The sequence below is a fragment of the Aedes aegypti genome, chromosome 1, assembly GCF_002204515.2.
Source record: "Aedes aegypti strain LVP_AGWG chromosome 1, AaegL5.0 Primary Assembly, whole genome shotgun sequence".
Taxonomy (NCBI): Eukaryota; Metazoa; Arthropoda; class Insecta; order Diptera; family Culicidae; genus Aedes; species Aedes aegypti.
Window position 1 is genome coordinate 220,151,253 of NC_035107.1, and position 26,115 is coordinate 220,177,367.

The 26,115-nt window shown below is 37.4% G+C and overlaps 1 protein-coding gene across 1 annotated transcript in view; it reads right to left on the reverse strand.

Moving 5' to 3' along the window:
* Positions 1–466: 466 nt before the first annotated feature.
* The window catches only part of LOC5578521 (RISC-loading complex subunit tarbp2), a 32,444-nt gene continuing 6,795 nt past the window's right edge, over positions 467–26,115 (reverse strand). Inside the window, exons 2-5 of the mRNA XM_001663856.2 lie at positions 2,199–2,508; positions 1,908–2,144; positions 956–1,076; positions 467–890 (exon numbers count right to left, since the gene is read on the reverse strand). Of these exons, the coding sequence (XP_001663906.2) occupies positions 689–890; positions 956–1,076; positions 1,908–2,144; positions 2,199–2,508 (870 nt within the window). The 3' untranslated portion in view covers positions 467–688. The remainder of the gene's footprint in view (positions 891–955; positions 1,077–1,907; positions 2,145–2,198; positions 2,509–26,115) is intronic.

A 26,115-nucleotide genomic window follows, 5' to 3' on the forward strand; every position in this document is an offset into this window, starting at 1 on the left:
TCATGACGAAGGACAAATTTGTACATTTTTGTAAATATCTTGAGTGTTCAAACGAATATTCTTACGGTTTTTATTGTGGTGGCTATTTGAGGCATCCTTTAGCAAATCATAATTACATTAGACATTAAAACACTGTTTTTGAGGTCAAAACCGGGGTGGCTCATATTGCCCCCATTGCCCCTATTATGCAAAGTAGAAAAGGCGCCCCTACCAACCAAGTTCTTAATTAAAAGCGTTATCTCCAATGAGAGGAATGACCGGTTAGAGACTCGTAGAACCAGGCTAAACTAACCGAGGGATGGACGGAACAAATTGCACAAGCCCATGGTCACCTATAACACTCAACGGCAACAGTGTCTTATAGCAGTGGACGTAATAGAGATACGTTTAATAGGAGATCCAGGGTCTAGCCAGTACATAGTTTCAACGCTATCTTCAGTCTCATCGTTAAATATAAAATCATCCGTTATATGAACTCAAAAATGTATTTGCGTTGCAAAGTTTAACTGAAGAAGTAAACCGTCTTATCCTGAACAAATTATGTTTCAACATATTATAAAACAAATTAAAGTCTTATTTCGAAGAAATAAAAAAAAGTTCCCTTAGTTACGATTGCATCAAGAAACAGCGAACAACCGCAAGCTAACCATTTCGCGCTCACGTGTCACGTGTACCAGCTACATGCCATTTAAATAGTGGCATTGGTCAACTCACGTTGGTTTCCTGCTTTCTGCTTCTTTCTCGATACGAACATATCCACCTGGGTATGTTGATTACGCTTTCCTTTCGCTTTGTCTGTGAACCCTTCCGGCACGCCGTCATGGCTTCGGGACAGTAAAGATACTTCAGGGCTAGACGCTGAAGGTTCTGCGTCCTCGTCTTGTTTGGTTCTACGCGAGAAGAGGGAAAAGGTGTATTAGAGTGAACATACCTACGTACATGATGAACGACTTACTCCTCTCTGGAGTTCAATCCATGCGAATGGGTATCCCAGAAAGCAACACCGGCCAGTTTGTCGATTAGTGATTTAGCAGCTGCTTGTTTGGCCTCCTTCTTGGATTTGCCGGTCCCCATGGCTGAAAGTCAGAATGAGAAGCAAATGTGAGAAACTTCACACCCATCACGGGAAGACTAGTGAGGGAGTAGAAAAATCTGGGATTCACCTTTGATCGGTGATACGATTCATGGATAATGAAGAAAAATACGACTCTTACTTAAAACTAGTTTAGTATTTTTGTTCGGCGTTGAAACATTAATGGTAGAAGATTGAAAAAGTACATCGACATTCATGATGGCAAACTATTCAAGGGTTCTTCTTCTTCTTGGCATTACATCCTCACTGGGACAGAGCCTGCTTCTCAGCTTAGTGTTCAATGAACACTCCCACAGTTATTAACTGACAGCTTTCTTTGCCAAAGTTGCCATTTTGGCATTCGTATATCGTGTTGCAGGTAGGGTGATTCTCTATGGCCAGGGAATTCAAGGAAATTTTCATTACGAAAAGATACTGGACCGACCGGGAATCGAGCCCTGACACCTTCTGCATGGCTTTGCTTTGTAGCCGCGGACTCTAATCACTCGGCTAAGGAAGGCCGTTATTATTATCATAGGCATGAAACGAGCTCACCAGCTGGTAATCCATCCTCGACTGAACACGAATATATTTTCGTACTCGAATAACGCGAATCGAACACGATTGATCTTAATTACGTTGCACGTCCCATAGTCCTTAAAAACGGTTTTAAGTATAAGTACTAAAAGGTTCATCAATTTGACCACGCGAAAGTACTTTTTTTTACTAGACAGGGGCTTCCAAACAAGCATAATCTTGAACTTGAAATAAAAAACGATTGTAAATTCAACACCTTCTTTCCAATGAATTTCAAACAATTCTCATTGTAACATACCTTCCTTGTCTTGGTACGACACTCTATAGCGAAACGTCCCATCATGGACTGCTGCATCGGGCTGGATGAAGTCATACTGGGGATAGATTCCACGGCGCGTCAAAACCTCCTGGAGAACCGTGATCGGCGTTTTCTTGCCGACAGGTTTGTTCGCGCTATCGTTGATGCCCATCTTGTCAATTAGGGCCTTAGCGGCGGCATGCTTCGCCTCCTTCTTCGATTGGCCTGTTCCGATGGCTAGAATTCAGACCATTGAAAAAAACTGTTTTTAATCATCGTTGCTCCACTTACCGTCTCCATCCGGGTACGATACCCGGTAGCTGAAGGTTTGTTCGTGGGCTGCTCCCTCACGCGGAAGCAAATCGTATTGCGGAGTGATTCCACGCCGACTCAACAGTTCGTACAGAAGGGACACTGGCATCTTCTTCGTATTGCTCTTACCGGTCAACGCAATCTTGAAGGCTTCCTCTATCGGTAGAGCATCATTCGTTGGAACTGGACGAGGATTCGATTCTCCCGGCGAAGCACTCACATAGCCATTTAGTAAGGCGTTGTCCCCGTTTTCACAGCATTCATTTGACGGCGAATTCGTTCTACCCATCTGAAAAATAAAAGTTTCTTTTGTGGCATCAAATTTATTGATAAGAACAAGTATGGACCTATGCACGGGTTCATTATTTGACGTTTTAGCGGTGCCGTGTTATTTATGTGACCATGGAAACCAGTGAATTTGGCACCGCTCTAACGTCAAATTAGTAAACTCGTTCACTAATTTGACGTTAGAGCGGTGCCGAATTCACTGGTTTTCATGGTCACATAAATAACATAGCACCGCTAAAACGTCAAATGGATCAATGCACTAGTTCACTAATTTGACGTTTGAGCGGTGCCGAATTCACTTGTTTCCATGGTCACTTAAATAATAATAATAAGCCTATACTCCACTGCACTGTGACGTCACGCATCAATTTTGACAGGTACTGGTCCTGTTGTTTACAGTTTGGACTTAGTACTTTTTTCGAATCATTCTTAATTTCGTGAAAGTTTGCTGCGAGGAGAGGTCAAATCCACTGCAGATACCCACGGATCGTATTATTCTATCTTCCTACCGTGGAAAATCGTCACCATCAGCATGCTGGTGATAGAAATGCGAAGATGAAAAAATGATGGAAAAAACGACTAAGTCCGAAACGTAAACAACAGGACCAGCAGCTGTCAAATAAGTGAGGTTAGGCTCGTCATATGCAGCGCTCTATACGTACTCTCTAGATTGCTACGGTAGCTATCGGTACTCAAAGCCGTGCCCCAAGCCGGGCCACCATACCTCAGTATGGACGAGGCGACACTGGCCAGAAGCTTACGCTTACTGGCGTACACCGCAGAGTTATTGAACATCATCCGGGACAGTGCCACAATAGCTGTGGAGGCTCTCTTGCAGGCATAATCGACATGGCTACCGAAGGTAAGCTTGTCGTCGATCATCACCCCCAAGTGTTTGACGGAGCGCTTCGAAGTGATTGTGCAGTCGCCTACACTGATCACCGCTTGCTGCACCGACTTTCGGTTGTTGACAACAACAGCCTCAGTTTTGTGGTGAGCCAATTCCAGTTTCCTGGAGCTCATCCACTCCTCCACAATTGCAATCGAGTGGGCTGCAGTCAATTCCACTTCTTCGATCGATTCACCGTAGACCTCCAGCGTAATATCGTCGGCAAAGCCAACGATGACCACACCCGCCGGGAATTTTAATCTCAACACCTCGTCGTACATGACATTCCATAACACCGGACCCAGGATGGAACCTTGCGGGACTCCTGAGGTTATGTGAAAGCACTTCCGACCCACCTCTGTGTCATAGACTAATACCCGATTCTGGAAGTAACTTCCGAGAATCTTGTACAGGTACTCGGGTATCCCCAGACGCAGGAGCGCATCAGCAATAGCCGCCCAACTGGCACTATTAAATGCGAGATGAAATCAGTAGGCAAAGGGCGATTTCAATTGACATACAATAAACCGAGAGATGCGGAACAGCTAATTAATTCCAAACTGTTGACAGAGGAGTTCAAGTTCAAGGTCTATGTACCGTCGAGATTCAAGCAGACTGTTGGAGTGATTAGGGACGCAGCAAAATCATTAACAGAACAGGAGATACTTGACAATATGGATAGTGGACATATTAAAATCGAAAGGATTGAACGAATTATGAAAAAGACATCCGAAAACAAATTAATTCCAACTTTCTCGATAAATATTTATGCAAAGGGCCAATATTTGCCAAGATCAGTGAAAATTTATGAGATTGATCGGCTGTGTGAACCATATGTGTTCCCACTAAGAATCTGCTATAAGTGTTGGAGGTACGGACATGGACAGAAGTTTTGTAAGGCTAGTTCGGCGAAGTGTTGTAAATGTGGAATGGAACATGAAGAGAAAGACTGTAACACAACGGAACTGAAATGCATTAACTGTGGAGGAGCTCATAAGGCATCTGATAGGGTATGTACAGAATGGGAAAGACAAGATAAAATAAGAATAGAGATGGCAATGAATAAGGTATCTTACTTTGAAGCGCAACAAAAATTTCCGAAGAAGCAGAAATCGGTACAAAACAGACTGAATTCGAATAGGGATTTTCCAAAACTACCGGAGAGAGAAAGAGGAATTGAATTTACAGGAATCAATGAAAACAGTAATGGCGATGACTCTCTCGGTGCTTGGGGATACGCAAAAGGTGAAACCTGGAGTAGCATAACTGAAAATGGAAATATGAATCGAAAACATAAGAAAAAGTTTGAAATTCGACCTACAAATTTCCCACGACCAGAGATTTATGAAGAAGAACCTCATGTGTTTAATCGTAACCCACACGCAACAACAGAAATGGAAAGAATGGTATGCCGAATCAAACAGGAATTAATTGCACAATTTAATTTGAAAGGAATAGTGGATAAAATTCGTGCTATTCAGGATACAATTCTGAAAAGCACTGGCAAAACTGAAATAATAGAACAAGATTTGATATTGATCAGCATAAGCAACCAACTAAACTCAATTTTGAATCCGGAAAAAAACTACGAAAAACTATCTGAAACAAACTCAAAAAATGGATAATAACAAATACAGAAAATGAACTATATTACAAAATAACGTTACAAGTATAAGACCCTTGGATACTAGAGAATTAATAAAAAACTCTTTAACTCAGAAAAATGTAGATATTGCAATACTTAGTGAATTATGGTTAAAACCAGAAGAAACTTACAGATTTCCAGGTTATAATTTTTTAAAGGAAGCTAGACCATCTGGCTATGGTGGAGTGGGCTTCCTTATTAAAAATGATATAGCTATAAAAGAATTTAAATTACCTTCACTAAACCCGGTTGAAGCGATAGCAATAGAAACACTTAACACCAGCCCTAAAATGCTAATAGTATCAATATACATACCACCACTATCTATTAACAATAACGACATAAAAAATCCATTAAAAAACCTATTAGATACTATAGAGAAGCATAATCAACCAACAATTTTAGCAGGTGACTTTAATGCGTACAATAGGCTATGCATAGCTATGGAACCCGTTCCACCCTAACTGCTCTAGAGTACGAGTACAATAATTAAACCTCCCGACACAATTCCTTCAGCAATAGATCTAACTTTTGTTTCACCGGTCATAGCTTGCAAATCCGAATGGTCATATTAAACCAAGACTTCTTCAGTAACCATAAGGTCATTAAACTAGAAAAAGATAATTCAGCCAATAATAACCATACCCAATCACAATACAGTGCCTTCCCGATTTTGGCAACACTCGCTTTTGTCTACCTCCGATTTTGGCAACACCCGTCTTTGGCAACATTTTCTTCCCGATTTTGGCAACACATGGAAAAATATTTTCAATTGACAATTAAGCACTGAAACCTAATACAGGTATGTTCCGTTTTTATCAACACGATCGGCGATTTTCAGTTGACAAAAACGGAATAATTTTCTTCGACAAAATATTTCACAAATTTGAAATGAAAATTGCAGTTTTGTCAGTATAATACACATTTTCATCATATAAATGCACAGTATTGATGTTTAGGAGCTGTGAGGAACATTTAGATTATGCATTCTTATAGGTTCGTAGTAAAAGTTGATTGCAGAGTCCTATCAATCAATATGATTGTGTAATAAATCATTAATAGTTTCAGTTTTCTTGGTTAGAATTTCAATAAATGTATTGTAGAATATAAAAACGATAATCACATAAATGTCCTTTACATCACAAGGTTCGTCATATGTGTAAAAATATCTACAAGGATGTGGGGCAAGCTGATCATTGTTTTTTTTTTTAAGAAAGAATAAATAAGAAACCACTTTTTTTCTACTGTTCATCCTCATCCTTCTGCTTCTTCTTCTTCTTTATGGCATAACATCCCAACTGAGAAAGATCCTTCTTCTCAACTTGGTATTTTTATAAACACTTTCGCAGTTATCAACTGAGAGCTTTTTTGCCAAGGTACATTTTTTGAATTTTTGGGCCACATCCGACTGATGATCAAATGTGCAGTTATGATGCGAAAGTTTTGCAAATTGAAATGAATACTTACGGTTTTCTGTGTTTTGAATTGCCAAATTTAACAGTAAAATAATTTTGGTGATCTTTCTTCAAAAGTTATTATTACCAATTTCGACAAGGATGCACTAATCGGCAATCTAGAACAGCCCCCCATCGCCTTTTAGCTTTACATTAGATCACAAATAGACTGGCAATAAACAAACCTTAAGTTCTAGTTTTTTGTTGAGTAAAATAGTATTAAATACTAGTGGTCCCGTCAAGCATTGTTTTGCCATCAAGTAGGCTGCTGAAAAATGGCATGCAATCCCCCATACAAAACGACAGATTAGTCTCCAGGTGTTTGCCCAGTTATTCCTGATAATTTTCCAAATCGTTTCCTTCACTCAAACACGTTGGAACACTTGACCAATGCAACAGTGAAATAATCATGCAAGTCTATCAGGCCGTTTTTGAGGCATTTCGTGACGTACAAACACAATTCAATTTTTATTTATATAGAAGTTAACCCCTCTACCGGCAGCTTCTTTTTTTACCGCAAGAAAAAAAATTCAAATCGCGATAACTTTTTTGTTTCTCGGTATTTTTGCACTATTTTTTCACAAGTTCTCAAAAAACTCTTCTAGTTTGAGGATCCGTGTCGATATTGATGATTGGTGATCTGGTTTTAAAGATATTCCAATGTTCTTTGGGGGACCGACATTTTCCATACAAAATGCCTTAGGCGGCTATTTTGTTTTACGTCAACTTATCGAAAAAGTAAAATGTGGGCTATACAATGCTATGTAATAAGGAGCTACTCTGAAAAAATCATACAAATTGGTTAAGAATTCTTAGAGATATCTGAAAATTACGATATGATGTTTTTTGAAGTTTTCAAGATCTTTATTTGGTCAGCTTGGTACCAGCAACATAAATGCTCATTACTCAAAGACGGCTGCTCCAAATTGCTTCATATTTTCACAACATACTCTCATTAATGTAATGTAGTGAACATCTGAATACGTTAAAAAATCTGTAGCCTAAGATATATACGTGGGTTTTGATTTAGCGTTGGTCCCCCAAGGAATTTCGGAATATCTCTGGATCCAGATGACCAATGATCAATATCGACACGGATCCTCAAACTAGAAGAGTCTTTTAAGAATTTATGAAAAAATGGTGTAAAAATACCGAGAAACAAAAAAGTTATCGCGATTTGAATTTTTTTCCTGCGGTAAAAATGAAGCTGCCGGTAGAGGGGTTAATCAAATACACACAAGTGTACAAACTCTAGAACAAGCATGACCAAGTAAGAACTTTTTGGTAAGAAACTCTTTTGTACAGTTTTCTGAATAAGCGTCTCCTCCTTCTTGACATTAACGTCCTCACTGGGACAGAGCCTGCTTCTCAGCTTAGTGTTCTTAAGAGAACTTCCACAGTTATTAGCTGAGAGATTTCTTTGCCAAAGTTGCCATTTTCGCATTTGTATATCGTGTGGCAGGTACGATGATACTCTATGCCCAGTAGAGTCAAGGAAATTTCCATTACGAAAAGATCCTGAACCGACCGGGAATCGAACCCAGACACCTTCAGCATGGCTTTGCTTTGTAGCCGCGAACTCTAACCGCTCGGCTAAGGAAGGTCCCTTATCCGAATAAGCGTATGGCTATTGGTATAAGAATCGTAATTAACCTTTTAGTTTCCATGTGAGGAAGGGGTTCATGTCTGCTCAAAGATCAACATTCCAGCAAATTTGGGATGGCAACAAAATCATCTACAGATTGCTTAGTTTTGGACCTCTTTCCCAACCCCTTGGAAAAGGATCTAATCAATGGCTGTTTGCTATAATTTGTGCAATGATATCGAGTTTGAGAGATAAAAGATAATGTCCAAAATATGACAAAGTCGACAGTCTTGTCAAAAATAAAATAAACTCGATCATGTCTCTTGCCGTTGCCCAAATTTTCTTGAGTTTATTCCCAAGTTATTCCCTGATCAGTTTTAATTAAATCGGTCTTTGAATAACCTAGTTCTAGCCCTCTAAAGTTCTTTAATGAATGTTCGAATCCTCTGAGCAGAATCTCAAATAGAGAAACTTTAAAGTAGATGGAGTACCGTGTACCTTTTAATTCCGCTCCTAAATGCTTATCTTTGACAGATACGCGTATTTCGACTACCACTTGCAGTCTTCTTCAGTGTCAGTTACTCGTATCCACTGAAGAAATCGTCGCATCTCTCTACCTTAAATACTAACACCAGATAAGTACCTACACAATCAAACTACCTAGGAAAAATTTCGACAGGAGTATACCTGTCATGTCTTGGTCAGATAATAATAATTATACAAATCCCTAACTATCTACCTATGTATTCAAGCTCGTTTATATTTCTTAGGTACAAACTTAAACAGCCTTGATTGTCCGTTTCCTTGATCCCTATTAAGAAGTAATGAAGGCTTTTGTTTGTAAATTTCTAAACTTTCAGCGACGTCTAGTTTCCAAGATGAAGATACGCTTCGTACGATGTCTATGTTATCGCTTGTCATTTGATGTCCATCCTGGAAAACATGTTCAGCCACTTTTGATTTAAAATCATACGCTAATCCCTTTTCTAATTCCTTGTCCGCTTTTTTTACCTCAGCAATATGTTCTTTGAATCTTATTTCTAGTGTTCGTTTTGTTTGTCCTATATAGATTTTATTACAATGGGGGCATGAAATTTTATATACTCCTGCTCTATTCAGTTTATTAATTTTATCCTTTGTTGATCCTAATCTAGATTTAAGCTGACTACTCCTACTGCTGAAAACCAAATCTACTCCATATTTTCGAAATTTCTTAGCCAAAGGCTGTGTAATCTTGGTATCAAAATTCACCGCTACTCTTTATAAATTCTTTTTTTTTTTTTTTTTTTTTCTCTATTAGTATCATTCCAAACATTACATTCATTTCTTATATCTAGGTGTTCTGTGTTATTTGACAACACTATCATCCTAATTTGGTAAAACAAATTTAAGATTTAATTAACATTTTGTTAACAACATATTCGGTTTCATTTGCCGTAGCAGTTCAGTTTTTTTACAGGTGAGTTGATTTCACCTGCTTATAAGAGAAAAAAAAATGTTTTTAATATACTTAACCTAACTTAACCTAAACATATAACGCATTAATCGTGGCAATAGAAGATTGTAACAATTTTTGCCTGAAATTATTAATGATTGTATTTGACATTTGTTCCAATGTTTCAACATTGGATATTCTATGTAACTCATTGGTACTATACCAGGGAGGAAGCCTCAGAATCATTTTCAAAATTTTATTTTGAATTCTCTGCAGAGCTTTCTTCCTGGTATTACAACAGCTAGTCCATAGGTTCCCAAACTTTTCGAGTGCACGACCCACCTAGCCGTCAGGCATATTCCTCGCGACCCACCAGGTGCAAACTGTTGTGAAATAAGTTTTCCGCTAAAACTTTCGAAGTCTATGGTTGATTTGTCGGATAAGGTATGCATCAAGAACATTTAAATTACAGAGTTTACTATGTTGCTCACTTGCCCATGTCACTAATTCTAATGTAATTCACCGTAATACATTTTTGATGGAAATATCAATGAACTTTATAAAGAAATTCATGAATCAAAAAAATAAGTTTTTAGACTTCTCAACTGGAAAGTTATCAATTCTGTGATATGTCTTCCAGTAATAATGATAACATTTTTTAAACAAATATTTCCAATTCCACTATTGGCTAAATTAAGTGTATGTTTCATAAGTTTGACACAGAAATGTAGTATGTAAATCTCGATTTCAATCAGTAGTAGCTTGTGCAGTAGCGTTGATGTGAAATGCTTCACAGTATACGCACAAAACTTTTCTTCGTGAAAAATAAGGTTTATATTTAACAAAATATTTTGACAGCTGGGTGTTATATCGAAGGAGTTTCTATTTTCTAACATCTTTCCAATAAAAATTTAAATGTCACATTAAGTGTCTTGATCATCAGTACCTAACGATAGTCAGGCACTCTAACAGAAATGCTGAAATAAATAAATGAGAATAATTTCAAACTGTTTAAATCATTTCCAAGAGACATTTTAAAATGTAGTAAAAATTTCTAACAAAATTAATACACATTGAGATTTTTTTCGCGACCCACCAGAGAGCAGCTCACGACCCCCCTGGGGGTCGCGACCCATAGTTTGGGAAACTATGAGCTAGTCCATATTGGTACAGCATACAACATGGCTGGCCTGAAAATTTGTTTGAATATCAACAGCTTGTTCTTAAGACAAAGTTTTGATTTTCTATTAATAAGGGGATAGAGACATTTTACATATTTATTACATTTGGCTTGAATGCCCTCAATGTGATTTTTGAAAGTTAAATTCTTATCTAGCATGAGCCCTAGATACTTAACTTCATCTGACCAATTTATTGGAACCCCTCTCATCGTGACAACATGTCTACTTGAAGGTTTCAAATAAAGAGCTTTTGGTTTATGTGGGAATATTATTAGTTGAGTTTTGGAAGCATTAGGAGAAATCTTCCATTTTTGCAAGTATGAAGAAAAAATATCCAAACTTTTTTGCAATCGACTACAGATGACACGCAGGCTTCGTCCTTTGGCGGAGAGGCCTGTGTCATCCGCAAACAAAGATTTTTGACATCCCTGAGGTAGCTCAGGTAAGTCAGATGTAAAAATATTGTATAATATTGGTCCCAAAATGCTGCCTTGAGGAACACCAGCTCTTACAGGAAGTCTTTCAGATCTGGAGTTCTGATAATTAACCTGAAGTGTACGATTTGACAGATAACTTTGAATTATTCTAACAATGTATGTTGGAAAATTAAAGTTTTTTAATTTTACAATCAAACCTTCATGCCAAACACTGTCGAATGCTTTTTCTATGTCTAGAAGAGCAAGACGAGTAGAATAGCCTTCAGATTTGTTGGAACGGATCAAATTTGTTACACGTAAAAGTTGATGAGTGGTCGAATGTCCATGGCGGAATCCGAACTGTTCATTGGCAAAAATTGAATTTTCGTTGATGTGGGCCATCATTCTGTTCAAAATAACCTTTTCAAAAAGTTTACTGATGGAGGAAAGCAAACTGATTGGACGATAGCTAGAAGCTTCTGCAGGATTTTTGTCTGGTTTTAAAATTGGAACAACCTTAGCATTTTTCCATTTGTCAGGAAAATATGCTAATTGAAAACATTTGTTAAATATATCAACTAAAAATGATAAGCTACTTTCTGGAAGTTTCTTGATGAGGATGTAGAAAATTCCATCATCGCCAGGAGCTTTCATGTTTTTGAATTTTTTAATAATAGTTCTCACTTCTTCCAGATCAGTCTCCCAGGCATTTTCGAAAACGTTCTCTTGATTGAGAATATTTTCGAACTCCTGAGTAACTTCATTTTCAATTGGACTAGTAAGTCCTAAATTAAAATTGTGCGCACTTTCAAACTGCATAGCAAGTTTTTGAGCTTTTTCGCAATTAGTTAGTAATAATTTGTTTTCCTCTTTCAATGCCGGTATTGGATTCTGAGGTTTTTTCAAGATTTTAGATAATTTCCAAAAGGGCTTAGAGCCAGGGTCCAATTGAGAAATTTTATTTTCAAAATTTTTGTTTCTTAATTGAGCAAAACGTTTCTTGATTTCTTTCTGCAAATCCTGCCATATAATTTTCATAGCAGGATCGCGAGTGCGTTGAAATTGCCTTCTCCTCACGTTTTTAAGACGGATCAAGAGTTTAAGATCATCGTCATTTTGGAATTGCAATGCTCCGGGCTTCAACAATGGAATTTGTTAAAGTTTCAAGAGCATTGTCAATATCAAGTTTAGTTTCTAAAGAAATGTTAACATCAAGATTGGAGTCAACATACGTTTTATATATATTCCAGTCGGCTCGTAAATAATTGAAAGTGGAGCTGATAGGATTGAGAATCGCTTCTTGGGATATTTGAAATGTAACAGGGACATGATCAGAATCAAAATCAGCATGAGTAATCAGTTGGCTACAAAGATGACTAGAGTCGGTTAAGACCAAATCAATCGTAGATGGATTTCTAGAAGAGGAAAAACATGTGGGGCTATCAGGGTATTGAATTGAGAAATATCCTGAAGAGCACTCATCAAATAAAATTCTGCCGTTGGAATTACTTTGAGAATTATTCCATGACCGATGTTTGGCATTAAAGACACCAATGACAAAAAAATTTGACTTATTGCGAGTCAATTTACGCAACATTAAACAGCTCGTCCTCTTTACCATTCAGAGAACGAGCATTCCAATTTGAAATATTTAAATTATTAGTTGGATCCATTAGAAAAACGTAATCCAATAACAATTTGATTTGTAAATTTTACACCTACTTGAACTGCTTCAGTCATAGTGGTGGCTTTGAACTCAATCATTAGATTCAATTGTTCAGTTAGAAAATTAAAATCAGAGGCAGACATGTCATGTGATTTCCCATTGGAATTTCCGGTAGACGAAGAAGCGGAGTTACCTGTGGCGGTAGGGTTTTTTCCATTTGATTCGAAACAAGTAGAATGGGTACCCATGGATCGAACAGGGGAGGAGTTCAAATTTCCTGCTACGATATCGGCAAAGGATTTTCCGTGGGTAGATACATTCGAAATTGAAAGATTCGAACGGCTACCCGACGGATTAAAATTAGTTTGTGAATGAGCATGATTATGATCTTCCTGATGGGTATGATTCATGATCAAGCGATCGTTAACTGAAAAATGAGCATTGTTCGATACTCTACCAGGCAAATTCCGGAAACGACCGTTATCGTAACGGATATTATCTTTCATCTGCCTGGCACGAGCCTCAATGACCTTTTTGCGTGAAGGACAATTCCAAAAATTGGACTTATGGTTAGCCCCGCAATTACAGCATATGAATTTGGTGGTATCTTCCTTCACTGGACAGACGTCTTTGGCGTGAGAAGAACCTCCGCAAATCATGCATTTAGCATCCATGCGACAATTTTTTGTACCATGACCCCACTTTTGGCACCGACGGCACTGAGTGGGGTTCTGGTAATTTCCTCCAGGTTTCTGGAAATGTTCCCATGTCACACGGACATCAAACAAAAGTTTTGCTTTTTCTAAAGCTTTAATATTATTTAGTTCTTTTTTGTTAAAGTGAACTAAATAAAATTCTTGAGAAAGCCCTTTCCGAACAATGCCAGATTGGGTTCTCTTTTTCATAATGATTACTTGGACTGGGGAAAATCCAAGTAGCTTAGCTTAGCTTAGCTTAGCTTAGACTGACTACACATATCAATGGTTGCTATTCCGTGATTGACCGAAGTCAGTGAAAATGCACAAAGAATCAACTAGAAGTTTGGCTGGGATTGGCCATAATCTTCTTCAATGTGCATAATTCAGTGCCTCTATTTATACAGGGTCAATAACGGCGCCGGCCACGTCCTTGCAGTCAGGTGGGATTGGGGGAAGGAATGTTAGTGTGTAACCTTTGCTATTTGGAGACCGTGTTTGCCTCTGCATCTCCACAAAGGTTACTGGGAGGGATGTTTGTTAATGGAAAGGATCGTTGGGTCACAGGATTCACTTTGATAAGCGATTAGACCATGATAAATAATGATTTGTGAGATATATACATGCTTATTTGTAAATATAATATTTTCATTTGATATGAAAAATTTCTATGTAGTGGAAAATTATGCCGACACTTGAGGTGACGAACCATTCAAAGTTTGTTGAACAAATACCTAAATGTAACATTCCTACAGCTGTCAGGACGAAAGCATGTGTTATTATATTTCACTTATTTGAAAAGAAACAAAAACTCGATTGTCTGGAACATCATAGAACACTCTTATTCTTATGCCGACACTTACAGTGGCGAACCATCCAAAGTTTGTTGAATAAAGTGAACCTTTCGCAAGTCTACACTTGTAGTGTCGAACCATTCAAAGTTTTTTTTTTCAATTACAAAAATAAAGATAAAAAGAAATGAGTGTTTTGAAAACAAAAAAATGTTAAACATAAATACTTCATGAAATACAGTTTATGTCGACACTCACAGTGACGGACCATTCATAGTTTGTTGAAAAATCATATTTACGTCCTACCGTTGTATCGGTTAAATGTGCATTCATACATATTTTATAGATTAGAAATAGTAGCATGAAACGAGCTCACCAATTGATCCGTCATCCTTGACTGAGCAGCAACAATCCACTTTCAGCTTAACTCGTTTGCTCGGCTATATAAAAGCACTCAGAGAAAATAGGCGCACGACTCGAGAGGGAAAACAGCTAACGACTGCTCGGGCTTTCTTGACGCACTGCCAAGGTCGAAGATCAAACAGAACTAACCGATCGCGGAACTTTTTCACTTCACTCGACCGACGCGCGACATGTTTGATCCTGCCCTCGTCACCCGCTCCCACAGGAGCAAGCGTCAAGGTCAAAATATCAAACAGAACTCGCAAAACCGAACTGTCCTGCTTGGGCTTCACAAAGCACTCTGCAACTTATTTGAAAAATTTTAACTTCGAAACTGTTGATTTTAGAGAACAAATGTTCTGTAAAGATGTTGTAGTGAATCGTTTGGGCTACAAGAAAAAAATGTACACTAAAAAAAATTTTACCTCATTTTTATTATTTTTTAAATTTTCATTAAAGAATCTTGATAGTAAATTGATGTTTTACATTATGAAGAAATTTTGAATAAAAAAGTTTTTCTAAGAAAACTTATGGTCGATTTTCAAAATATTGGTTTTTGTCGAAGTAAATACGTTATGATGATACAATTAGAATCTTGATATGATTCTAAACCATAATGATTAGGGGCAATCCATTAATTACGTAAGCCAGTTTTCGGGGGTTTTTAACCCCCTCTCCCTATGGTAAGAATTGCTTCTAAGTAATCAATTAGTAATTATTTGCAGAACAAGAAGTCTCGATCTAGGGATCTTATTTGAATCAGGTTTTCAATTTTGACAGAATTAATACGATATTTTATGAAAAACATTGAAAAATCCTTCAAGAATTCTTGTCAACATCTTCCAAAATTGAGAAAATTTTCGATTCTCAATTCTGAACATTGTTTTAAAAAACAGGACGCTACTGCATGAGTATTTTTATTAAAATTTTATCCGAACTTACAAAGAAAATGTTTTCAAAATCTCGGTTTTATTTTTATGATCCTTTTCTTCCGTCACTAATTGAAATTTAAATGTATTAAAAACTCTGTTTTTGGCAGAAGGTGTCTAAAGTTTCTTTTTTGAACCAAACTGATTTCTAAAGATAGGGTGCAGAATCACTTGAGCACTTCCAAGATTCACTTTGGCATGGGGGGTTTTACTCAGCCAAATTATCTGAAACTTTGCAATAAGAAGCATAGGACGCATATTGTGGCCCAATATGAGCTTTGTAGCTTTCAAAAAACCCCACTGTCGAAGTTAATCAAAAATGCCATGAATAGGATCCGGTTCCCTACTCTTTTTCCTTTTCTACTCACTGAAAAAAAAATTAGAGACTAACATTGGGTCCAAGAAACTAGAATTGGTTCGCATTAGGAATAAAGCAGAAGAATCGTCAGTGTGTAAGTGCTGTTCGTCTTCTATTATCATGCAACAATGGCGCTTGTCACGTCAGAATGCTAGTCAACGAGGCGAAGGGAGAGGAATTGATGTTGCATTTAAAAAATTGGTTCTCAGTAGACCGGATATACCCCTGCATCTACGACTGTCCATGCGGGAAGGTGTAGGAGTAAAGTAATTTTATGACAGAGAGTCTTGTTTTTGGTTAGCAATGCCTATGTATCAGGCGTAAGGAAAGGCATGGTTTAACGATGGAAGAATGGAAGCGTAGAGAAACGGTTTCTTGCCCGTCTCTGGTACAAGCGATTGCTATGAACGAATAGTTTGAGCGCTATGGATTAAGAGTGGAAGAAAGAAGCATGTGGATTGCAAAGTACGAAGAAAGGGACGGGCCTGGGAATGTACCCACGACCTTCCGCTTATGAAGCTAAAGCGGTAGCCATTAAACTATCAACCATTACATTATTACACCATTGTCCTCTATTCATGTTTTGTACTACTTACTGATAGTGGGATGGACATTATTATAAATTGTAATAGTTGTATTGTTCGTTTTGTTGAGGAATAGATTCTCGTGCATATTTTGAACGTGGAAAAATAAATACTCACACGTCAGTTTCTATGGCACTTTAAAATTTTCAAAATGACTATTATTGAGGATTTTGCCCTCTAATAGCCTCACACCTAAATAATTTTGTCACACCAAAATATTCTCACACCATGTTTGCCATATATTGGACGGCGTCATAGCTAACAAAACCAAAAAGTAACGCACATGTAACGCATTATGTTGGATTGTACATTGAATGCAAGTTGCGTGCTTCTATTAAAGTGACATACACACTCAATCTGTTCGGTAAAAATAACTGGGTTTTTGAACTACCGAAAAAGTCAGTAAACTAAAAAAAAATGTCAGAAATCGAAAAACAGAGATTTTTTACTGAAATTTTGCAGAGAGCTTTCTTTTTATATCATACATCGATAAAAAATAAAACATGGTTAAATTAGCTTTTCAATTACGCGTGGCGACAGTTTTCATTTTACTGACTTTTTCGGTAGTTCCAAAACCCAGCAAAATTTTACCGACCCCAGTAATTTAATCTAAGTGTGTAGCAACTGACGTGTGAGTATTTATTTTTCCTCGTTCAAAATGTGCACGAGAATCTATTCCTCAACAAAACGAACAATAAGATCAGAATAATTCGTTTCTGGTTCTAGCGATTGCTAGAATAAGCGAATGAATGTGTAATGAGTAAGGGCTGAGTAGTGAGAGTAATCGATAGATACAAAATACACATCCAAGATACATTTACAAAGAAGCATATCTATCGACGAGGCCTGGAATTCAACCCATGATCTGCTTCTTACATGGAAATTCATAGAGAAAATCATAAAAAAAATAAATACAGTAATACTTGCCGTAAGATCACAAGGAGTTGACCTTAACCTTTAAGAATGTATGATCGTAATCTTTTAGAAATCCTTATAAAAACTTTTATATTGTGGTTCATGTTTAGTTTCATTTTTGTTTTCTTGATTCCTGCTAGGTCTCTTTTTGGTTTCTCTCTAATCTCTTGTCGGTTTTTTCTTTTTTTTGTTTGAGGCGATCTTGAAAGTTACTTATTTTAATTAACTCGTCGCTATGAACCCTCTTGAAAACGTTGAGAAACTCTTTTCTTCAGTACCAATAAATGACAATAAATTTTTGAAAGTTCCTCCAAAAGCGGAGCCTGGTTGACTGTGCGAAAGCTTATCCACCTTCTACACTATCGCTCTTCAAAAATCGTTTCGAAATTCTGATACGTTCCGCTCCTGCGACGGCTAAAACAACCATCGAACCGGAAAATTGATATTGTTCCTTCTCATGCTCTGGCATCACATCGCCCTCGAGGCAACCGAGCTGAAAACTTGCGCACATTCATAATTAATTCACAACAATCCAAGTTATTGACACTAATGGAAAGGTACGCACCTTCATAGCGCCATCCACCCGGAGAGAACGGAATGTGCACAGCAGCCCCCAGAGGAAAGACTTCCGGTTCGGGCCATTATTGTTGTCGTCCACGTTCTCCATTGATGGCAGTGTGAATTTTCTACACGGAATTCCCCCGGGGTGGTCAGAGATCCACGCATCGGCAATAACATGGGCCGCAAAATGGTTCTCTCGCGTGCATTGCATGAGGCAGAAGCACATAGGTGTAGAAAGTAAGTGGGCTAGGTTCCTCCAAGAAATTTCAAAACTGTATTCAGAAATGTTGACTTTCCGGCAAAAGCGCACCAATTGATGGGTTAATTGATTTCGAACAACTATAGCTTCTGATAGATGCCATGCTTAACCTTTGCGTTCTCGACCTATTTCTCACCAATACGAATTTTACGAATTAATACGAATACAAAAATGGCAACTTTGGCAAAGATAGCTCTCAGTTAATGACTGTGGAAGTACTCATTGAACACTGAACTGAAAAGCAGACACTGCCTCAGTGAGAACTTAATGCCAAGAAGAAGAAGAATAAGAAGAAGAAGAAGAAGAAGAAGAACAATGGCCAGAAGCAAAAGCATCCAAAAAAATTATATAATTCTATGTAGGTAATCGTGGTATGAAATCTCAGGCATCTACTTAACGTCTACGTTCCTCCAAGAAAATAATCCTAGCTACGTCAATGCAGAGGCATTCTACATTTTGCAGAAAGTTAGATAGGTTATTATTCGAAAATGTATAGGGGAAATGTTGTGACACATCGAGCTCAAGCTCAGCTGTAAATTCGATCTCTTCGCGTACCATAGACTTGACCCAACAGTTAGCTGCGAGGCAACGTGGCTACCGCGGAAAGCTATCGCCGTGATTTTCCTGAAAATTGATCCACTGAAAACGACGAGTGTGTGGGTGAGAGAGGTGACTGCCAGGATGGTGCCGAACCGGCGTCGAACGAGCTCCAAATGGCACCTGGCACGCATGTACCATCTATTTCTTGCTTCTGGGTAAAATGTGACCAGACCAGCCAGCCAGCCACATGACATGCACACAGAGCGGAATAAATTACGGAGGAGTTTCCAAGTTTAAAATGTCGCGCATATACCTAACTAGATAACCCTCGGAAGATACCTTCCGAGTGAAGGCGAACCAAGAGTTCAGCGAAAGGGGAATCATTAAACATTAATTTGTGGTCTTGTTTCGAAGATATGTATTTTCGGAACCGGAGCGCTATTAGTCTTCGTTGTTAGTATGGAAATTGAATCGGAATTGAGGATACATGGCACGTTTTCGAAGTGAGAGAAGAAGAATGGTTCCGAACCGAAGCGGGCAGGATTTTGTCGGTGGTCTTGAAGAAACTTATTTCTGAAGAACTTTTTGAATAAATTACTCTCCAATAACTCTTGATTATGGAAGTAAGTTTCACGGTCAAGGCAAAAAATAGAGGAAGGAGTTTCTTGGGATTAGTTTTGGATAGAAGTACGAACAAACAGAATAATTGAAAAGAATTCCATGTATGTTCGAAAACTTCAAGTGCTTGCAGATCGTTTTCCAGTATTCTTCTTTTTGGCATTAAGCAAGGCTGGTATCAGCATCAGGTCTGTTATTAGAATCTTGGTCATTATTTAAATGAATGTAGGGTAAATGATGGCTTCGGCACCCTGAGGGTATTTTCGGCAGCACTCACTTGTCGTTTTTGTTGAAATTTATCTACGGAACAAGAGTTACCTTCAATGCACTCAATATATTCCTTGAACTATAACCTTCCATGTATACCTCATCTTTCACAAAAATATCATATAACATGGGTTTTATCATTGAATGAAATAAATGCTTACGAAATTATTGTCATTTGTGAGCTGCCGAATAAAACAACACAAGAACAGCTTAAGAAAAACTCACCACTTTGAAAAGTCCAATTCTCCGCCCCAATTCCAATTTGTCACAAAAGCTTCGCACCGATCACTTATGCACTATTAAACTCTTGATTTGTCAATAAAGCACTCAAAAACACTGAATTTTTAGGCTTTAAATCACAAATCAAAATTAATGCACTTTGCTTTCCTCGGCAATCACTTTTTATCACGGGAATAGGTTGCCAGGAAACCATATTCAATTGCGGTGTTATTTTTATTCACAATTTAAATTCATTGATAAAATCGAACACAACCAATTAATTCATTGAAATTAGACAATTAATTAGGCATTGGTAATAATTGAACCTTTCAATACTTTCCTTATCTGAAGATTGTAGCGCATAAGCTTCAATATACTGATAAACATATAAAATATACGTCTTTCAATAGGTTAACTATTTTGGCAACCTTGGACTGGGGAAAATCCAAGTAAATCATTTATTCCATTTTTGATCTCTTCAGGTGATTTATAGTCACTTGAGAGACCTTTCAAGACAACTTTGAACAAACGTTCAGTTTTGTCGTCATAAGTAAAAAAATTGTGCTTCTTCTCTTCAAGATGTTTGAGAAGAAGCTCACGATCTTTAAGAGTTTCCGGCAAAACGCGACAGTCTCCTTTCTTTGCGATTTGGAAGGAAACCTTGATTCCCCTAATGGAGTTCAAGATCTCCTGCCTAAATCCCCCAAATTCGGAACAACTGACCACGATAGGCGGCACTCTTTGCTTCCTCACTTGAATCAAAGAGCCTGGGCTAGAGGCTGCTTCGATTTGGTGTTCGGAAAATTTGTCTAGAGCATCGAACTGATTGCTCATTTCGATACAATTATTCATTTCACCCTTGGAAGAAAGTTCGCATTCCGGAGAAACGTCCTTTCTTCCATTCTTGCCACGTGTAGTGACAGTTTTAAAACCCACTTTTTTGGAAGGAAATAGTGAATTCAGAGATTCACCCTTCCTTTTGTTTGTTGTTGATACCATGTTTAATTAATAAACGAAAGAAGACGTGACCTTCGAAAGGTTTTTTCCCAAGACGGTGTCCAAGAAGGATTACCACCGCTAGCTTTCGCCAACGGGTCCAACGAAAAATCGAAGGCACGGGTCCAAACAAGGATCGTAAAGGGATCAATAGTAGAAAAATAGTACTGAAAAGTACTGTTTTAGTAGCACTGAAAAGTACTGTTTTTAATTTTAGCACTGAAAAGTACTGTTTTTATAGCACTGAAAAGTACTGTTTTATTGCTTTAGGTAGTTTTTAAGAAAACTTCCAAGAGCAGAGAGAATTCGTGTACGCACAGCACGAAGGTACGATGCGCACTGACTTTATAAATCCTCTTTTTCGGCAGTAAGTGTTGTCATACTTTTCCTATATTTATCCCTTGCCCTCTTATCTACTACTGCTTGTATTGCACTATTCCTATATCCGTTAAGCCTAGCCGTCTCAAAAATATAATCCAGTTCTTTTGATTTTCCAGTTTCACTTAAAGGAAGGGTTTGCATTCTATGTATCATATGATGAAAAGCCGCCATTTTATGCTGATAAGTGTGGTTGGAAGTACTCGGAATAACTCGCATAGTATTAGTTGGTTTCCGGTAAATTTCAAATTCAAAGTGAGACGATTCCCTAATAATTAGCAAATCCAAAAAAGGTAGTTTATTATGCTTTTCCTCTTCATGAGTAAATTTAATATCTTTGTGGATACTGTTAATTGTTTCTAAAATTTTTGGCAAATAATCCTTTTTGATAATGCTAAAAACATCATCTACATATCTCCACCACCGCTGTGGTAACAAATCTTTCTTTTTCAAAATGCTTTCAAAATTGGCCATAAACAACTCGCTCAAAAACGGAGACAATGGATTACCCATAGGTGCACCTTTTGTCAAAAGGCATAATAATTTGGTGGAATAGGATAGTAATCAACAGTAAAAACAAGTGTAATAAAAGCATCAAATGTTAAGATGATTAGCATTACTGTGTTGATCGTTAATGTTTTGTTATTGTTATGTGCTTGTAATCGGATTATGTGTGGCGGTTTGAAGATCTTCAAAATGTTTTCAAATTGTCTCGTGATCATTGATTAGTTAATCCGTAGAAGATTTTATTGAATAATTGATGAATAATTTCTTTTGGGTATTTCTGTAGGAATTTTAGTAACAGTTATTGAGGAAAACATCGAGAAAGAGCAAGACTCAAGCTAGGATGGTGACTATCTACATACATACATACATACATACATACATACATCATCTTTCATTCAACGATTCTAGGTTATTGCATGCTATCTTATATTTTTGATATATTAAATTATTGTATTTAATTTGATTTGATACTATATTTCATTACTCAATATGTTATGTAATATTTCACAGGAAAAGGGCATCCAAAGAAAAAAAAGTGCTAAGAGCTCTGCAAGAGATCGATGAACGGTAGTTTAGTTTAACTTAGTTAAAAAATATAATTGACTGATTCTTAAAATGGAATTGAATATCGGTTCTCTATGATTTTATTTTTATTTTTAGGCTAATACAATTTGATTTGGGTTTTGAGTTCTCCCTTCCTAAACACATGGAAGCTGGAATTTTGTTTTGATGTATCCAGAAACCTTTGTGACAATTCGATGAGTTTTTTTTTTTCATTAACCCTATTTCTGGGTGCATGGCGGTGCCAGTCGTGACAAAAAAGTTGACATTACATTTCAACCGTGATAACATTGATAGTAAGAAGTTATGTAGAAAAACTTACACTTTTTTCCACTCAGAAGCTTCTTCACTGTTAAGACGTGTGGTCACCAAAATTGCGCTCTATGTTCAAGAAATCTCTTAAATAAACCCACCCGAAAGGATCCTCAACAGAACCTGTATTCATAATCGGCTACTTTTGATATGGTCTGGTTTTAAAGCACATTCGCAAATGGCTACTGGAAGTAATACCACGCTTGTACTGTGTAGAACAAGTGTGCTTTTCAGATGGCACATATAATCAGTACATGTTTCTGCTTTTAAATCGAAAGCTGAACTGAAGAAGGCTCCCAGACATTTTTCACATCATTCGTAGTAACTGCCATGCATTTTTTGATACTTTTAGAGATTAGAATGATAAAAACACAAGCATTTCAAAATTCCCGAATTTGGTAACATCCCAATTTTGGCAACATAAAAATCGAGCCTTGTTGCCAAAATCGGTAAGACACTGTACTTAAACAAAAATCAGGTAGTAGAAAAAAAATAATAAAATCCAACCTCAAATGTCTCACACACCAGAAGACATTTCTCCAATTTTTGCAGAGCATATTATTTCATCTAAATATAACACTCATACAGGTAAAATAAAAAAAATACCTAAACCCTGGTGGACTAAAGAAATTGAACAACTACTGAATTCAAAAAACAACAAACTAAAAGAGTTTTATAAAAATCAAACTTTTGAAAATTTTAAAACATTCAAAAGAGAAAGAGCCCTGTTGAAGAGAAAGATAAGAAGTGAAAAAAGAAAATGTTGGAATGACTTAATTAGTTCTATTAATCCGGACATACACAAAAAGAACTGTGGAACACGGTTAAAATGATAGGAGATGGTCGCCCATCCAAAAATAACGTAATTTTGTTGAATGATCCACAGTTAGCAACACAATTCATAAACCAAAACTTTCCATCAATATCAAAAGAATTAGACTACATTCCTTTACCGGACCAGCAATATATAAATTTCAGAGAGATTAGGCAGATTATTAACTCAAAAAAAGATCACTCTACCCCAGGACCAGACCTTCTCTCATTCTATATGTTAAAACGTACTAACTTCAACTTGCAAGTAAGGCTGACAGAACTACTAAATGAAGTTTTAGACTCGGGTAATAAACCTGAAGAATGGAGAGCAATCAAAATAATACCGCTTCTCAAAACAGGCAAAGATCCTAACCATTATAACTCCTATCGTCCATTAGCAATGATGAACGTCTTGCTAAAATTGATAAATTGTATTGTAAAAAAAGAACTTACAACCTTTATTATTAAAAACTAGTGGGCCCGCCAAACTTCATCTTGCCATCAAGTAGGCTGTTGAAAAACGCTATGTATCGTTCCATATAAAATGACAGTTCCGTTTATGCTCGTTTTTCCGACTTTCCCGGTAAATATCCTGGGATTTTTATACACACAAACACGTCGCAACACTTGACGAACAAAACGGAGAAAGAACCATTCCAATCCGTTGACCCGTTCGGAAGCCATTTCGTGACATACAAACACCACTCCATTTTTATTTATATAGATAGATAGATAACACTCTCCCAATAAATTCATTTGGATTCAAAAAACATACATCATCAATAAACTGTGTAAATTATCTAATTTCAAAGGTTCAGGATTCTAAAAGAGAAGGTATGGTCCTGGTAGCCACTTTTCTCGACTTATCAAAAGCTTTTGATAACGTTAATGTAGATAAACTGCTTGAAACGCTTCGAAAAGAGAATATCCCTAATCATATAATAAACTGGGTATATCACTACTTGAAAAATAGAAAAACAATTTTACAATTAAATAACGGTTCAGAAATCATAAACATTACTAATAGTGGACTCCCTCAAGGATGCCCGCTTTCACCCATATTTTTCAATTTATATACAAAAATAGTACATAAAATAACCCAGAAAGATGGTACCTTGATTCAGTTCGCAGATGATTTCACAGCAATAATATTAGGTTTTAGTGTCGCAGTTGCCTCAAACAAAATGAATACCTTCCTTTCCAAACTATCAATAGAGTTCAGAAAACTAGACTTTGAACTAAACCCACAAAAATCAGCTACAATAGTATTCACGAATAAATTCAATCCGAATGTAGACATTCTAATAAACAGAATGTAGACATTCTAATAAACAACACTCTAGTTCCAATAGTAGAAAGCCACAAATTTTTGGGAATTTTAATAGATCACAAATTAACATTTAAAAATCAAATTGAATATAACTGCACCAAAACAAAACAGAAAATAAATATACTAAAAATGATTTCTAGGAAAAGAAGTGATGCTCATCCCGAACAAATGCTGAAAATAACCAAAGCAATAGTTAGATCTCTTATAGATTATGGAATCACAATTGTAGCAGCAGCTGCAAAAACACATTTCAATAAATTAGAGACAGTCTATTTATCAGCTTTAAGAACCTGCATGAGGTTTTGAAATCAACCCCGAATCACGTAGTTTTATATGAAGCAGGAGAACTACCCTTAAAATTAAGAGCAGAAATTTTAGCTTCCAAAGAGGTCGCTAAAACAATATACTTTAAAAGCAGTCCTATAATCGAACACCTCAAAGAAATCATGCAAATTAAGCATAAGCATAAGCATAAGCATAGATGACTGTACAATTCGTAGTTGCTACTCCGTGATTGACCAGAACAATCGAAGTTGCACAGGGAATTAATGAATGGGGCTTGGGATTAGCTTACCATTCTTCAATGTGCACAAATCGAGAGCTCAAATTTAAAAGTCAATAACGGCGCCGGCCACGTCCTTACGGTCATCGGGGAAGGGAAGGAATGTTAGTGTGACTACCGTTGTTACTAGAGACCGAGATCACCTCTGCATCTCCACGGTTGTCATGGAGAGGATATTGGGTTAGTGGGATAAGGTAAAGATCTGGGAGTCACCAATGTTTGGTGATGCGAGCCATGATATAATCACGCCTAACCGGATTCGCGAAATAATTCGATAATCGCATTAAACGCCGAACAAGTGTTCGTCACTCGCCCACGCAAGAGCAAGCGACGCGATCAAAAGATCAAACACTACTAGCGATCCGCGGCGCTTTTTCATTTCTCTGAGCGAACGACGCGCGACAAGTTTGATCCTGCCCCCATCGCCCGCCCCCGCAGGAGCAAGCGTCAAGGTCGAAGGATCAAACACTACTTACGAACCGATCACTTTTTCACCGCTTCACTACCGACGCGCGACATATTTGATCCTGCCCTCATCACCCGCTCCCGCAGGAGCCAGCGTCAAGGTGGAAGGATCAAACACTACTAACGAACCGATCACTTTTTCACCGCTTCACTACCGACGCGCGACATTTTTGATCCTGCCCTCATCACCCGCCCCAGCAGGAGCAAGTGTCAAGGTCGAAGGATCAAACACTACTCAATTCAAAAGATGTTTTTATTAATGACGAAAACTGAAA